This window comes from Seriola dumerili, unplaced genomic scaffold (assembly GCF_002260705.1).
Source record: "Seriola dumerili isolate Sdu_G_001 unplaced genomic scaffold, Sdu_1.0 BDQW01000003.1, whole genome shotgun sequence".
In the NCBI taxonomy this organism is placed as follows: Eukaryota; Metazoa; Chordata; class Actinopteri; order Carangiformes; family Carangidae; genus Seriola; species Seriola dumerili.
In genome coordinates this window covers 10721049-10737017 of record NW_019174258.1, presented here as the reverse complement: position 1 = coordinate 10737017, position 15969 = coordinate 10721049, and the positions used below count along the sequence as shown (strand labels likewise).

The 15969-nt window shown below is 41.6% G+C and overlaps 1 protein-coding gene across 1 annotated transcript in view; it reads left to right on the top strand.

The window, feature by feature from the left end:
• LOC111219978 (collagen and calcium-binding EGF domain-containing protein 1-like) overlaps nt 1-15969 on the top strand; it is a 32231-nt gene that overhangs the window by 1695 nt on the left and 14567 nt on the right. Inside the window, exon 2 of the mRNA XM_022742873.1 lies at nt 238-318. Coding sequence (XP_022598594.1) covers nt 238-318 — 81 coding nt within the window. The remainder of the gene's footprint in view (nt 1-237; nt 319-15969) is intronic.

Below are 15969 nucleotides of genomic sequence, written 5' to 3'. Positions count from 1 at the left end.
GTGTGAAAATAGGGACATTTTAGGTCAAAGTACTGTTGAGGTTTAACTCACCAGTCTTTAACTAACCAGTCAGCTATGGTGGAACTGGTAGATTAGGGGTTAAGGTGTCGACCATGAAGATCTCCTGTTCATGTCCAGCCCTGGACCTTTGTTGGATGTCATTCCCCGTCTCTCTCTACCTCTCTTTCATGAGCATGTAGCAGTGTATAAAGTTTCCATGTGTCTTTGTTTTCTCAGAGCGGAGTGTCCAGATAGTAAGATCCTGACAGTGGAGTATCCCTGTGTCAGAGCAGGAGGGAAGAACAGCACTTGTTTCAGGTAAGACACCAGGTCTCCTTGGCTCTAATAAGCCTGAGCTACTGAGTGAAAGATCAGCAAGTTACTATACATTATACATTCATATTTTGGTATTGAGCTGACTGTGTTTCCCTGCTGCTTATACTTGTAGGGAGATCTTAACCTGAAACTTTCTGGGGTTATGGAACGGTTTCTGTAACCGCTAAACCACCCTGCCATGTCGTTTCCACAACTCCACGCTGTATATCTCTCTTTTGGAAACTTTATATATCCACTTGAGAGAGAAAAATAATAATTTCCTGAAGACTATCACTCATAGAACGAAGATGCAGTTGGTAAAAGTGTCGTAATTTGTCAACCCGAAGCAGCTACTCTTTTTTTTCTCCTTACCTTGTCTTCCTCACTCTTTTTAATAACCATCATTTATTCTAACCTCATTTTGCAGTTTGTTAGTCACTTTTTCTTTAACAAAGCTGTTATTACTTTTGGTGTGCAGCAGTTTCCATCTGCACTGAGCTGAATTCCACCAGCCTGGCTCTGTGACAGTAAAACAGAACTTGAACTTGAACTTTCTCAGCTTGGGTCCAGAGCTAAAACATTTAGGGAAGGCATCCCCCTCAGGGAGTTAGGCCTGCATTATAACCTAAAAAGTAGAAGTAGTCTGACAGGAGAGGATGTGATTATTTTTATTGCACTGTATCCATTCAGAGGAAGACAGAGAGAACAGACTCCTTATAGTGATTACTAGCGATAAATTTGGTTAAACTATGGACTCATGAATGTTTTTGTAATTTAAATAAAGACAAATACAGACAAGACACACACATGTAAAAAGGTATAGGGGGCAGTGTTTGAAAGGTATGACATATTACTTGAAGAAATTGGCTCCTTTCCTGCTCATCTTTCTCTTATTACATGCCGTCTCGAGGGGTATAATTTATGACACTGTGCATTGATATCATATCGTATGAGCATCCTGAAACATGGGTTAAAGGAAATACATGAATCCAATGCAGACATCACGGCAGGTTGTAAGACTTTCAGCTCGTGATACATCACACACAACAGGAGAGAACCAATGTAAATCGTTCACTTTGACGTTAACATAACTCTCTTCTGCAGCCAAACTTTGGCTTGGATTTGGTTGTTGGCGTAAGAAGATCCTTTAATAAATGAGGCACCAGGTCTGGTGTGAGGCCAGACCATCTGATCTGTTTACTGTCAAGGTTAGACTGTAACAGGCTCTGCGTCTCGTTTAATTTCTGGCTCCGCAAGAGATGTGTGGTGCTGGAGGAGGTGGATTAGACGAGGTTGTATTTTCCTTTCCATGTTTCTCAGGGCGGTTCAGCACAGACCTGGATCAAATAGATTTTCGCAAATAACTTCAGGGGGAACCAGATTGATCCATTGTGTCTGTGCATAGATATTACTTTCATGTTTCAGCGGGAGCAGCATGTGGGTCCACACACTGCTGATGAGGAGGCCATCACGTATTTTCATTTCTTTGGACTGACAGAAAGTTGAAGTTGTAGTTTGTCTAGATGGATGTGTGTGTCTTCATCCACTGCCTGCATTCACAGACAGTGAATATGGTGGTCGTAGTTAATGATGTGGTTCTTGGATTTAGAAATAACATTTAGTTACAAGTAGTAAAGCTAGATGATGTTTGTATTTCTTACACTTTTTATCTATTGATTAATGGTTTTGGAGAGGACATTTGAAAAACCTCCATCCTCCAAACTCCTTAGATACCAAGTTTTGTTTTTACTCCATCCCCACATGCACCGCAATGCATCTGGAGAAATCTAAAGCTTGCAAAGGGCCTTGCGTTGCTAACCTAAAACTGGACAATTAAAATTTTAAACTGTATTTGACCCTCGCCTGGTCAGTCTAACAGTCCAATCTGTACCCGCAACTCTGCCACGTCCAGACAGACTGAACATTTTCCAATAATTTCTGGTTTTCTTCTCTTTATTTCTTCACCTGGCACTACGTTCTCATATTCAAATAATCTGGGAAAAAGTCATATTCCTACAGTTTTGATTGAAGATGACATGTGAACCATTTGGAAAAATTTACACCCTCCCAAAGAAAGTGGACTTAGTTGCTATCAAAACAGTGAAGCAAATTATGGCACTTAGGGTACTTACATTATGTAGCAACTTGAGTGAGATTTTATGAAAGGGATCCTTTGATGCTTAAGACAAGTGTAACAGTCATATTTAAGAAATATTGAGAAATTTCTTAGGATGATGTCCAAATAGAAACTGCCATTATTTAATGAATACAGATTTCGCCAACCTGTTCTCCCCACATTAAGACTCCTAACCCTTTGCACTTCTCTCAGTTGGTTCCTATCACCATCGCCGATCTTCTCGGTCTCCCCGTCGTCTTCTTCTGCTCGGCTCAGGGTGTGTTGCTGTGGATAAGAGTGTTTGCTAAATACATAAAATGTAAATGTAATGTCTCAGAGGGTTTTGTGGTGTCGTGCAGATGTAAACCCTTGCTGATCTCACCATCCAAACAAAGAGTGGACTGGCCGCAGGTCTCCTCCCCCTCCGCTGTGGTTTTCACAGCGATGAGGGTGAATCAGCTCAATTTTTACATTTCTATTGTTCTGCCTATTTCGTGTTCTTATTCTGTCTTCGCTGGAGGTCAGATTTCAGTCAGTGCCAAGCCAAATATACATGGTTTGTACCCAGAGTCTGCCTTGATGTGAGTGTGTGTGAGCTCGCCTTGTTTATGTACGAGTCTGTATGAAGTGTCTCTGTATTGTCTGTGCTGGCAGTGAGAGAGAGAAGTTAATTTTCTGCTCCTTTCTGAACCCTTTCTCTCTAAACACTCTCAGCTGTGGAGTCCAACTGCAACAGGACTGATGGGCTCCACTGAACTATAAACCATCCTTTCACTCGATTGGCATGTTGTTTTCGTTTAAATACCCTGCAAGGCTCGTTACAGCAGTAGATAACACCAATAACATCCTGCTGCAGTGTGTGAGCTCAGGCCCTTGCTTTGATAAAGTGCAGGATGATGATACATGCCATGGAGAAACGGTTGATTTTTGTTCTCACACTTGATGCTTCTTTTGTTGTCACTGTGATCCAACTATCAGTGACATCATTATCATCTTGTTTCCCATCATATCCTAGATGTTAATAAGCAGTGATCATCTTCTCACAGAGGGACAGGGTATCCTGATGATTCTTGCTCGTACAGTGAGGAACTTTATCACTATTTCCAGTTGCGCATTTAAGGTGAGAGAAACTGAAATGAGAAATAGCTTGAGCTGAAAAAGTAGAATTTACACCAGACCGAACGAAACGCCCACCTCACAGTTAAGCATTCAACTGCAGCACCTCCACTTACTCTGCAGGGGAGCCCACTGACGATGCTGGTTTCCTGATGGAGTCACTGAACTGCAGCACTCACTGAGATTAGCAGTGTGTTTGGTGTTCAGTGCCGACATGTTTGAGTTTTTAGTAATTCACACACCTACACTAAACAGATTCTGATCTACAACTATGTTCAACTATGTTTGAGTAGGTGTGGGATGTCCTGAGGGAAAAACACGCATACTCTGTAAGATCACAAGAGTTTGTCATACTGAGCAAACAATAAAAAAAATCCACACTTTAAAAATCCTGGGGAAAAAAAAGATGTATATCTTTTGCTGGAAATCTATATTATGGTCTGTAACATAAATGCCAAAACAATGTTGAACTTTCATAAGAATTTAATGTGAAGCAGCAGCAGCAGCAGCAGTAGGATGTTGAGTTTGCTTTAGCAGTAACTTAATACAACTCTGACACAATGTGACGAGAGTTAACACTGAGCAGTGAGGTGGTTATCTGTAAGATAAAACTGCACTGGATTACAGACTCAATCCCTCATTCTTAGGGAGGCAAACTGAATCCAGTGCCATGACGGTGGGGTCCGCCTCAACCAATAAAAACTACCATGTAGGTTATTGATTAATGTAAATACATAGAACTGGAAATATATAATCAAAAACGGGGTTTGCCTTCATTAAAATGATTAAAGGATTATGACTATAAGTGGGAGGACTAAGTGAGGAAAAGAGAGCAATTGGGATCATGTGTCCGGCTTCTTCCCATCATCCTCCCGTTTCATTTCTCGACCTCACTCTCTTCCACAAACACAAGTGCGGAGCATGGCGTTGGATGAAAACAGTGAAACTCTGGCTGAGAGAGAAAGGGGAATGCTTACAATCAGTGTTTCTTGACTTTGCCTGCAGGAATATCTCAGTGCTGAGTCACACACACTTTGGTCATTTTGGCTGAATTTTTGCCTCAGAAGCATCTTAGTGGGGGTCTCTGATATCATTACACTGTTGGCTCCTTCCATGCATTTTTGCTGTTTAATTTGTCTGAAAAACGTCCACAGAGATATTCGTTCACTGGCTGTCCTCACAGACTGCACACAAATACAGACCGACTGCATCATTACCATTTGCCATCAGTAGACATGGAAACTTCATTGATGGAAGATTTGAAATTCACTAACTCTTTCCAGTACATTCTGCATCCTGATGCTAACAACTGTTACTAAGACATACTGCAAGCTTTAGTAATGTGAGGTTTAGTGTAAGTCAGCCTTTGATTTTAACCTCAACCGCTTACAATCCTGACTCATGCTACCTGGGCAGGGTTTGCCTCTGTGGACGTGGGAATGTTTGCTGACTTCTGATCAGAAGGCAGGAAGCTTCTCTACACCTGGCATTCACATGCGTCTCACATGTGGATTGTGTTCATAACAGATATATTGTAGCAGCATCAGTTTCCCCTTTGCTTTGCCAAAGTGCAGTTTGGATGAGGGTTCTCTTGTGATTTTCATCCATTAAATCAATACACATGTATCTGGAAATATATTTTAGTAAAGTAAACATCCATCCAAGCTGCTTTTATCCACAATAGCAGTATGTTTCCAGAGATGACAGTGCCGGTCTGTCGATTGGCAACGGTTCAGACTGAAATATCTCAACACATATTTGATTGATCAACATAAAATTTGGTATTTACTGTAATTCATAGATCCCAGAGGACTAATCCCACTGATTCTGGTGATCCCCCTTTTGGTGAACCAGCTGCCAGCAGGTCAAAGCTTTCACTTATCCAGTAAAACCATCCTCATCATCCACCGGAAGGAATGGCACAAAACTTTGCACAGACACTTGTGGTTCTCTGACCACAAAAACTAATCAGGTTGACATTTGTGGTTTTGAGTGGGATGTTTTTGACAACTATTGGATGCACTGCCATGAAATTTTCTACACACATTCATGTGACCCTCAGGAGGAATTTTCGTAACTCTGGTAGTCCCTTAATGTTTCCTCTAGCGCTACCATCAGGTCAGATTTCATTTTTTTGCATGCCACTGGTTTATAGACCAATGACATGCCCATCGGCTTTGTGTTTAGTGCTAATTAGCAAATGTTATACAGTATTTGCTAAGCTAATGGTGGACATTATATCTGCTTAACATTAAAGTCATTGTGAACATGTTAACCAGCTGACTGAGGCTTTTAGCTAAAAGCATCACTATGCCTCTGTACAACCTCACAAAGCTGCCAGCATGGCTGTAGACCCTGTGCTTCTTCTCTGGATGTGGATAAAAGATTATTTCTATCTATGTAGCTGCTGTGTGTGGTGTATATACTCATTCAATCCCAGAAGGTAGTAACACAAAATTAACTAATCCCCACACCATTTCTGAGATTTTGCTATAACTTTAGCTTTAACTAAAATCAACTCAAGTGGTCCTCGAAGGCTAAATCTGCCTCTTTACGCTGCCCACCAAGCACAGGAAACAGATATTTGCAATTTTTAAAATGTTATTGGGAAAAAAAATGACATAATAAAGAAAATGTGATTTATGTAACAATAACATCATGTGAATCTGAAGCATATTAACTCTAATTCAAACTTCTTGTGTTGTGTGTGAAAGGCCAAGAAATATGAAGCCACAACTCTTTAAAGACCACATAAGTTTCAGTTTTGTACTCGGTCGCTTTCACTCTGTGAACATTGTTGTTGGCTTCACTCAGACAGTTAAAATCTTTGCTGGTTTGAGTTGTTGAACTGCAGGGTTGGGATTTGCTTATTTCCCTTAGTGAACCGCATTGTGGGTCTTTTTTGGGTTGAGTTAGTGCTTTGGACTTTGCTTTTGTGTTTTATGCAATCTGTAAGACATCCTCAAGGGGGTTACTGAAGGTTAGCAATTTGTTTGCTGATCTCTACAAATCAGTTGTTCCCTTTCTTTCTTATACAATGACAGCGGATGTAATCATTCTGTCTTGGGCATGGAGGTCTGTCACAAAATGTCTGGAGAGTGGATACCAGTGGTTTTGACGCTCATGCCACAGTGTATGTTTATAGCATAATTTGAGTGTTTGTTTAGTTTTTTTTTTTTTGGTCAGACAGGATGAGGTGAAAATGTAAAAGACCTTGTTAACATGTATGGAAAATGTTCTTTAGGCAAAGAGTCCTTCGCAAGCACCAAGTCCAAGTACAACCCCCCCACCCAAAGTTGCCCTGTATGTCACCCAGAAACATTTAAAGTCTTCATTACTGAGACCCGACTGAGACCGACTCAGCTCCGGGCCTGGACTCCATCTCCATCTCCACTCTACAGCTTCCTTCTTTCTGGTAGAGCTGAGCCTGTGTGATTTGCTCCAGAGAGACAGAAGCCAGGCCTCTGTCTAGTAGCTTGAGTATTAATGCAGGGGTTGAGGCCAGGTCAAATGTAATAAACAACAAGTTTCATGCATGTTAAGTGTTGTTTTGAAGTGCACATAATTACCAAGTTTTGACAGCTCTGTGCTACCCAGATGAGGTCAGCGAGGTTAGCGTTGAGAAACTGATCCTGTCCTTGTCCTTGTCAACAGTGATCATGTCATTTTGGGGCAAAAAGAAATAAGAATGACAGGAAACACTTTAGTCAGTCTTGATTTGACCTGAGCCGCAGCAGCCACCACTTGTGTCCTGTTAATTCCACCTCAAGGGGACGTGGTGCCCTGGGACGGGGTAGGATGAAACCACAGGGGGATCATCTCTGGTGTCATGGCCCCTCTGAGAGATGAGGATGATTAGACCTTCAGCAGTTAACACTCTAAAATAACACTGAGCTGGGAGACTCTGAGTCTGCTCACAGGGTGAATGACACCCTGGCTTCAAACTCTTACAGGCTGGATGACTGACCGATTGACTGGCTGGGATGATTGATTAACTTACTGACAGTTGCTAGCTGGGATCCAAGTGTATATGTGATGCGTGTGTGCGAAAGTGCACGTGAACTTTGCTCCTTGACACCTTTAGTGCAGATAAAGTAGCGGTATCTCAGAGTCTTTAAGCTCCCTCTCATCTCCTTTGTTTCCTCCTGGATTTATGGCATTAGACTTGGCTCTCACCTCAACTCTGGATCCTATGTGGTCTCTGCACATACTTTCAAAGCTGCTAACCTTCCCCCACACACTCACACACATGCACACACATATCCTTACACACTCAGTCAAGTCCCAACATCACAAAATTAGTCAGTGTGAAAGGAGGGAAAACTGGCCAACTGAGAGCTTGTTCAGGAAAAAGAGCAAAAACACAAGTTAGATACTAAATAAACACTTTGGTAATGAGTTATCTAGAAAACACGGACATGACTGAGGTAAACAAGACACATACACAATAAAAACAATAGATAAAGAGATGAAAGCCAGAGATATATCATCCCAGTAAATGTGGAAAAAAACAATGTGGTAAGCTGCCGCATGGGGCTCACCCACAAACACCATGTTTGTTATTCATGCATCACCCAACTAATTGGTAATTGACCCGACTAAGAGTGCATATAACAGTTAATTTACTCTGTCACTCACACACAGAAAAGTTGAATCCACTCATGCATTTTTCTTTGATAGTAATCTGACACTTAACACACAGAAAACTCCAGAAACTGGATAAAACAGCAGGAGAGAAGGATGATAGAATAACTCTCTCAACACAGTCCTGATCCCAAACACAGTTCTTACTGCCCAGTTTTGGCTTGATACTATGCAAAGCTGTCAAAAATATAGTGTTGACAGTTTCTCATCCATGGGGTGTGGTGCTCATGTGGAGTCATATGCAGTCGAGATATTGCAGATTACTCATACTTAAGAGGTGATACTTGCGTAATATACGGTATTTGGTGTAAAAATATGAATTAAATTATTAATTGGTTTATAATGTATTTAAAAATTACTTACATTTTGTTACCTGAGGTGAATGTGCCTTTTTGGTTCATGCCCCCAACTCATCACATCTCATGCTAGCCAACTCTATAACATCTTTTGAATCCCTTCTTTAAGGGATGATTTGTAGGTTTTTGCTGCTTGCGTTTTCAAGACAAGAGGTTATAATACACCCTCTGAGTAGAGCTACGTCTTCAGGACGGATTAGAGGCTACAGTGAGTTGCTATTAGAAAGTGATGAGACAGGCAGGGGCTAGCTGGTTAGCATGCTAACTTCAGTAGAAGAAATTACTTGATAGAGTTAACATTGGTGTTGCTTTCCACTGCTGGAAACAGCTTTTGGTGAGTGAAGGAATGAAGTTTTATGCTGAAGTTGCAACCTTTCTTCTAGACTGGTAAATAAACAGCTGTTAGTGCTAACGTTGGCTATGTAGCAAAAGCCAATAACTTACAAATAGCTTTGTTAGACTTCACTTCTATCAGACGGTCTTTTCCTAAACGCTCCTGGACCATTAACAAGCAGCATAGTAAAGATAATAATACAAAATGTTAATAAAAAATATGCCCAGCAGGGAGAACTACAGGATGGTGGCAAGGAAATAAAGCAATGCAAAGGAGAGGGGGCTTCTTTTTTTATTTTTATTTTTTTTGATACAAACGAAATAAAGCTGCAGCCCGGCTGAGTGCTCTCCTCAGTGGGGGATTTGCCTGGAAAACCACGTAGAGGTCTATCAAAAGAGCAAGAAGAGGAAATCAGAGAAGCTGCTCAGTGTATTTCTTCTCTCTGCTGTGTCATTCTCTCGTTGTATGTCTCTTTCTCTCTTTCACTCACTCCTCCTTGTGTTTCTCTCTGTCCTCTGTTCCTCTCCTCTTTCTTTTCCTCTTTGAATCAGAAACACCCTAGATACCCAGATAACATATAATACAGAGCACCTGCTTCACACACACACAAACAGACTGTACAGTCTTTGTGTGTCTGATGTTTAGTCTAACTTGCTGCCTGGTGTGTGGTCTGATAAAACTGTGCATGTCTGCAGTCCAAAGCAAAAGAGCAGGAAATTACTAACCATATTAATGTTGTACTGATTCAGATTTTATATACTGTATCCACACTGTCTTTTTATGCTACTTGACAAGACTTGAGTTTTTTAGTTCAAGTTCCCTGGTGTTGTGCATAAGACACTTACCAAGACACTTCAGTGTAGGGGTGGGTGACGAAAATATACTTGATGTATTGTGGCTTGTTCCAGGTGGGATGTAGTAAATGACTATATCGCAGACATCGAGTACAAATTTTCAAATAATTGTTTTAATCCGTTGGCATGAAATTCACTTTGACTTTTCATTTCTCTCGCTCTCTCCTATAGCTCATTGCCCACCCAGAAAACTACTGGGTTTGTGTGTGTGTGTGACATAGGTGCAGTGTGTGTGAGGAAACTGGAGAGGGCAAAAGAAGCAAAGCGCCAGAGCAAGTTTTTACGCTTATACAAATTTAATTTGTAGTGTTGTTATTTCCGCCTTTTTCCATTCAAATTTAAAACTGGTTCAATAGAAGCCACTAATAAATGAACAGTAAACAAGAATGTTTTAATGCATACAAATGTTGCAGGGACTAGAATCATCATGCTGGTGTATTTTTATGCATCAATCTTGCATTTACAAAGTGCTTTAGAGGAGATTTTAAAATATCGAGATATATATCGAGTATCGCGATATAGCCCTAAAACTATCGCAATATTATTTATAGGCCATATCACACAGCTCTACTTCAGTGGAATGGATCAACTCATTCATTACGTTACTATTTACACCTTTTCTTTTCCTGCTGTGACATGTCAAAATGTCTATTTGACAACAGCTGTAAAGCAGTTACAGAGACTGACTGACATGATTGTCTCCGGTTAGTCCAGAGAGGGTTAGCATGGCATATGTTTACTGTTGCCCAAGCTCGAACTGGGTCTCGAACAACACATGATTTCTTGCGAATAGACCCTCTTCCTCACTGGAGCTCTTCTCTGGCCTCTTCTTCCAATCAGCTTTTCTGGGCAAATCGCAGTTGCCCTAATTACACTAAATTACTCAGGGGGCAGCGTGACAGCTCAAAAGCCTTATTTTAACTTGTCACAGCAGGAAACCCACAATATCAGTAATGGCTCTGTTATACCAAAGCCACATCCGAAACCACCTTCTTGCTCATTCATTCACTATTCCCTTCATTATATGCACTCAGTGGTTTACACCGAATTGAGATCATCCTCACTTATGTCATCACTGACATATGTCCATGCATGTATATTATTCTGTTATTATTTTTGAATTTACAAAACGTAGTACATGACGTGGGAGTGTTAGCAGAGAGTAGTGTACATGGAATGGACACTGGTGTGTAGTATCAGTGCCGAGCTGCAGATGCCATGCGTAGGAGACAGATGCAGTGAGGAAGAGCGAAATATGCAGAATGTATCACATCACTGATGTGCTATTCATCTGTATCTGGTCGTGCAGACATAGGGCTGTTTTCTGCACCAGGTGATGAGAAGCAGACCTGTGTGTATGTCTGCACATGTCCACATGTTCTCTGTCCTGTGTGCTGTATGTTGTGAGTGTGTGTGTGTGTGTGTGTGTGTGTGTGTGTGTGTGTGTGTGGCTCATACACTGCAGGGTTGAACACTCAGGGCCTGCTGGGATCTGCAGTCAGAGGTCCCCCTCTTACAAGCCATAAAACCAGCCATTATAACACTGCTGTTGCTGAAAAAACTTCCTACAGCAAGTATTATATTGTAGTTTTTCTGACTTGAATTGAAACTGTGCACTGTCGTCTAGGTATTGAGTGAATTTAATCATCTCACACAGGCCTGTGTTGTAAAAACCCTGTTTCCATCCTGAAAAATGTGTGGTTTGTACATGTTATCACTCGCCCACTTTACATTTCACTAGTCTGCCCAGTAGTCTTGTCCTCCAGTGATAGGGTTAATACAGAAATGGACAAACAATAAACAGTAAAATTAGGTGCTAAAGCCTGTTACTTCAAACAGCAGGAAAGCCCTGACTGAAGAATGGAAGGAGGTGATTTGATTTGGCTCTGAAACAGGTAACGAGGACCAGATGCCTCCATCACTGTGCGTGTCATGTGTTTGGACATATGTTTATGAGTAGTATGTGAATATGTTTGTGCAAGTGTCCATGTGTATGTTGTTATACTTTGTAGATGTCTGGACTGAAGATCACTACATTTGATACTTGGGTGTGTGCGTGTGTGTGTGTGTGTGTGCAGGTGCACATAAATGAGATCATACGTTAGGCTTGTAGGTGTGTGTGTGTGTGTGTGTGTGTGTGTGTGTATGTGTGTGTGTGTGTGTGTGTGTGTGTGTGTGTGTGAGGGTAAATCCTGCCAATGCTGCCTCACTTTGTAGATGTCTGTTGGTATTGAATTTGATAAACTGTAAACATGTGTGTGCATATATGGTACATACATATGTGTGTGTGTCTGTGTGCGTGTGTGTGTTATGGTGATGAAATTACCTTCAGTCTACTGTTTATCATCCATTGAGGATTTTAGTGAGTCACTGACAGCTCTGTCTTCAGCTCAGTCCTCATCATTAAAACAGTGGATAAAGTAATTTTTCGCCCTCGGCTCATGAGCTCAGGTCGTTAAAGTGCTTGGTGAAACCTCTGCTCTCGCCATGAGGAAACAAAATCGCCGACTCACTCATGAGTGCAGCGCATTCAGACCGAACGCGATCCACTCATGGGTTGTTTGCATTGCATCCAGAAGTCCACAGGGGCATCCTATTCAAACTATCACTCTCCTCTCTCCCATAAGAGATTCCTCTCTGTGTGCTTTGGATGGTGATCAACATATCCCTGTTCATTTTTCTCACACTTGGAGCTGACACAAGATTCTTTCAGCAGAGCTATACCGCTCTCAGTTTTGCTGTTTGGTTGCACTGAGGAGCACTTAACGCTGTCCCCGTCTTCATTTTCTCAGAGAGGACTTTTACGAGGCCCTTGAGTTACGCTTCCTGTGTTTAATGGAGGTATAATTGTCTTCGTAGAGCTGTAGACCAGAGTCGGACCTCCCAAAAAATTCCAGTCATCATCTTCCATCTTTTTCTAATTAGTGTGCACCTGAACGGCCCTCTGGACAAACACAATGGTTGTGTTTTGGTGTACAATCTGCTCTGGATTAGTGTTTTTTTCAGCCCCTTTTTATGGCTGCACTGTCACTGTCAATAGCTCAACAAAACAAATCATCGGACAATTGATAACAGACTGGAACGACGCTGTTGCACCGTTGTTTGAAGTCGACGAGCCCGACGAGGCACATGTTGCTGCGTGTATGAAGCTTTGTCTCATGTAACAAAATTTATCCCTCAGAGTAGTTGAGGTGTGGAGAGTAACAGCCAGAGAGTTACAACTGAAAAGAGTCATTAATCTCTCTATACCTCCAAGGATTTTTCAACACAAAGGGAGTCACGCAACCATTTAGAAGACCTGGAAGACCTTCATGGTCTTATCAGTCTGTTACTTTGAGCCTCAGTTACGGTCTCTGCTGGGATATTTAGCAAAACGCCCCCTTTAAAATAGCTTTCCTGTCTGGCATGAAAATTTAACAAGACACATCGTTATGAGGGAGCTGTCGTTAGCTTGACCTCACTGCGTAGCTGCTTTCACTCACCCTTATCTCGCACTTACCCATCCTACTCTGGTCCCTCTTTACCCTCCTCTCTCTTCCCTTATCTCCATATTGGACCATCAGTCACTGACTCCTGCACTATTCATTTAGTTAGGTGTGTTTCATTCACATTGATATATATTTAAAAAGCATTATCCAAACATCCATGTAAAAAGAAGTGTGGCTTTTCACAGCTTCTCTCTCTGTCACACACACATACTGATGTGATACATTCATCCACGTAATCCTATGGCTTTGTTTCATGCCAGAAAATTGTACAATGACTAATGATGGGAACACATTGGTTTGGGAAATAGTGATATTGCAGTATTTCCTGTTGTTTCACAATGTGGGCAGGAGTTATCGACATCTGGTATCGGTGGGCCAGTTAGTGACTCTAAGTCTGTGTGGCCTAAATAATTACAGCGGTTACAGCTGGCGTGCATGCATTTAGCTGGCATTACAGATCAATACTGATGAACACAAAAATCTCATAAGGAGTTGGATGAGTTTTCTGAACAGGCAGTTGATGTTGATGGAAGGTGGCCTAATTTTCATTTTAGTTTTGGTAATATTTCAAATGTTTGCTCCCAGCTCTCTGCTTAGAAATATAGTTGGAACCACAGAGTGTGTGTCCATATCTGTCCACGTCTTCCCTCACATCTTTTCCGTCCTTTGCTGTCAGGTAGGATACCAAACCTCCGAATCCCTGTGGACTTGGACAGAGCGGATCACGTGTGTGTCTGTCACAGAAAGCAGCTCAGAGGGTCAGAGATGCCACATTCCTGCAGTGACACTGAGCCTGAATAGGTCACAGAGGCCAGAGTCCCCTGGGAAATCTCTGTCAACCCTGAGACACACACACACACACACACACGCACGCACACACTCATACACACACTTCAAGATGTGTTTATCACAATCATGAAATGAGGGAAAATGAGGCAATAATAAATGCCAGAGCACTTACAAACCCATTTAGTTTTGACCAAAAACCATAGTACTTACAAGCCAGTTTGAAAACCTGGCATGTGGTGTGAAAATACATCATTCACCCCTGTTTCGTTAAAGTCTGCTCAGTGGTTACTGGGAGATTGTGCGTGACGAAATGATGTAGGGAAATTTACAACATGTCACAATGAAGTGGTGAGTTGCTGCATCATCCTGCATCATCAGGAAATGTGGTCTGTGCTGTCTGAGGTTTTGTGTGTGATGGAACGACAGATAAGCAGGAAGAAAGAGGTCTGGTCCCACAGAGACACTTTAATAACCATTCCAATGAGATGATCCCACTTACTTTCTTTAATAGTCATCTTATTTTAGGAAATTTACTAGCTTAAGAAATTGCTCAGTATTTTGGAGGGTAGAGTTGGATGTTTTGTCAAACAACATCTGGGCACAGGGACTGTGTGCCGCATGCTGACGTCTTGTCAGCACATGAGGTTGACAGGTTTGGTACCATTATGCCTGTACAGAGTAAACTTTTAACAAAACTGCATGTGGCAACCAGCACTATAGCCACAACGCTGCATAGGAGTGCTGGACACATGGATGAACTGTTGTTTGTCAAATAACAGCAGCAGCAAGTAATTGCCTCTAAGATAAGAATATTTCCCAGAATGCTGAACTAGTCCTGTAAGTGATCTATAAATGATTTAAATAACATTTTGAGATATAACACAAGATCATGAGACTTGTTTTTTGACAAACCAACCCCTTTTCAAACATGATTTTTGGGTATTTTACAGCTAGGGAGATGAATGTGGCCAAAAAACAGTTACCAAATGTAAAACCCAGCAAAGTTTCTGTTTATATTATATATATTGAGTAATGTTAATTAGGTGTTGGCAGGCAAATTTTCATTTTACTTTATCGTGAGCCAGACTAGTTGTTTCCCACTGCTTCCAGTCTTTATACTAAGATAAGCTAATCAGCACTTGGCTCCAGAGGCATGAGGGTGATACTAATCTTCACATTTAACTCTCAGCAAGAAAACAAATGATATATTTCCTAAAATGTCCAACTATTCCTTTGACATCTTAAAATGACATGGGTGGATGAGAGGGAGAGGGAGAGAGAGGGAGGGAGAGGGAGGGAGGGCGGTCAGCAGGCACCCATAGAAAATGTTCATCTCAGAAAATCAGAAGTATTAAAGCTGAGTATGAGTGTGTCTGTTCAGATGTTCAGTGGTTGTATCAAAGTATTGCTGTGATCCTGGAATGATGATGGCGAGGAAATTAGAGCAAGAGACAGAAGGTTTGAAGGGTGTTTTTAAAGAGAGGGGCCGGGATGGGAGAACAGGAGGAGAAATGATGGAAAGATGAGGTGAGTGGGGAGAGGTGAGGCATAACATAGGAGGAAGAGAAGGAGGAGGAGGACTGCAGGTCAGCCTGTATTCTGGTGGAAGTGGTTCAGACCTCCTGTGCTCCCAGTCAAAGCTTTCTCTGTTAGGCCAGAGCTCTGATGTTTCCCCTGAGGCCTGGGTCCTGGAAGTGGGCTAGCAGAGCAAATAAACAGAGAGGAGGTGCTCACACTCGCCACACTAACACCTTTACATATGTATACTCACACAACTTAAAAAGAATACACACACACGCAATTATACGGCAACACTAAAGGAGCTTAACATGTGGCTGTGCTCAACACCTTCACACCTTCATGAGAACCCTGACGTGTACAGCGGGTTTGAGTGGATTTTTGGAGTTTTATGACATTTTGTATTTAAGATGGACATTTTTTAATTTTTCATCTTTAA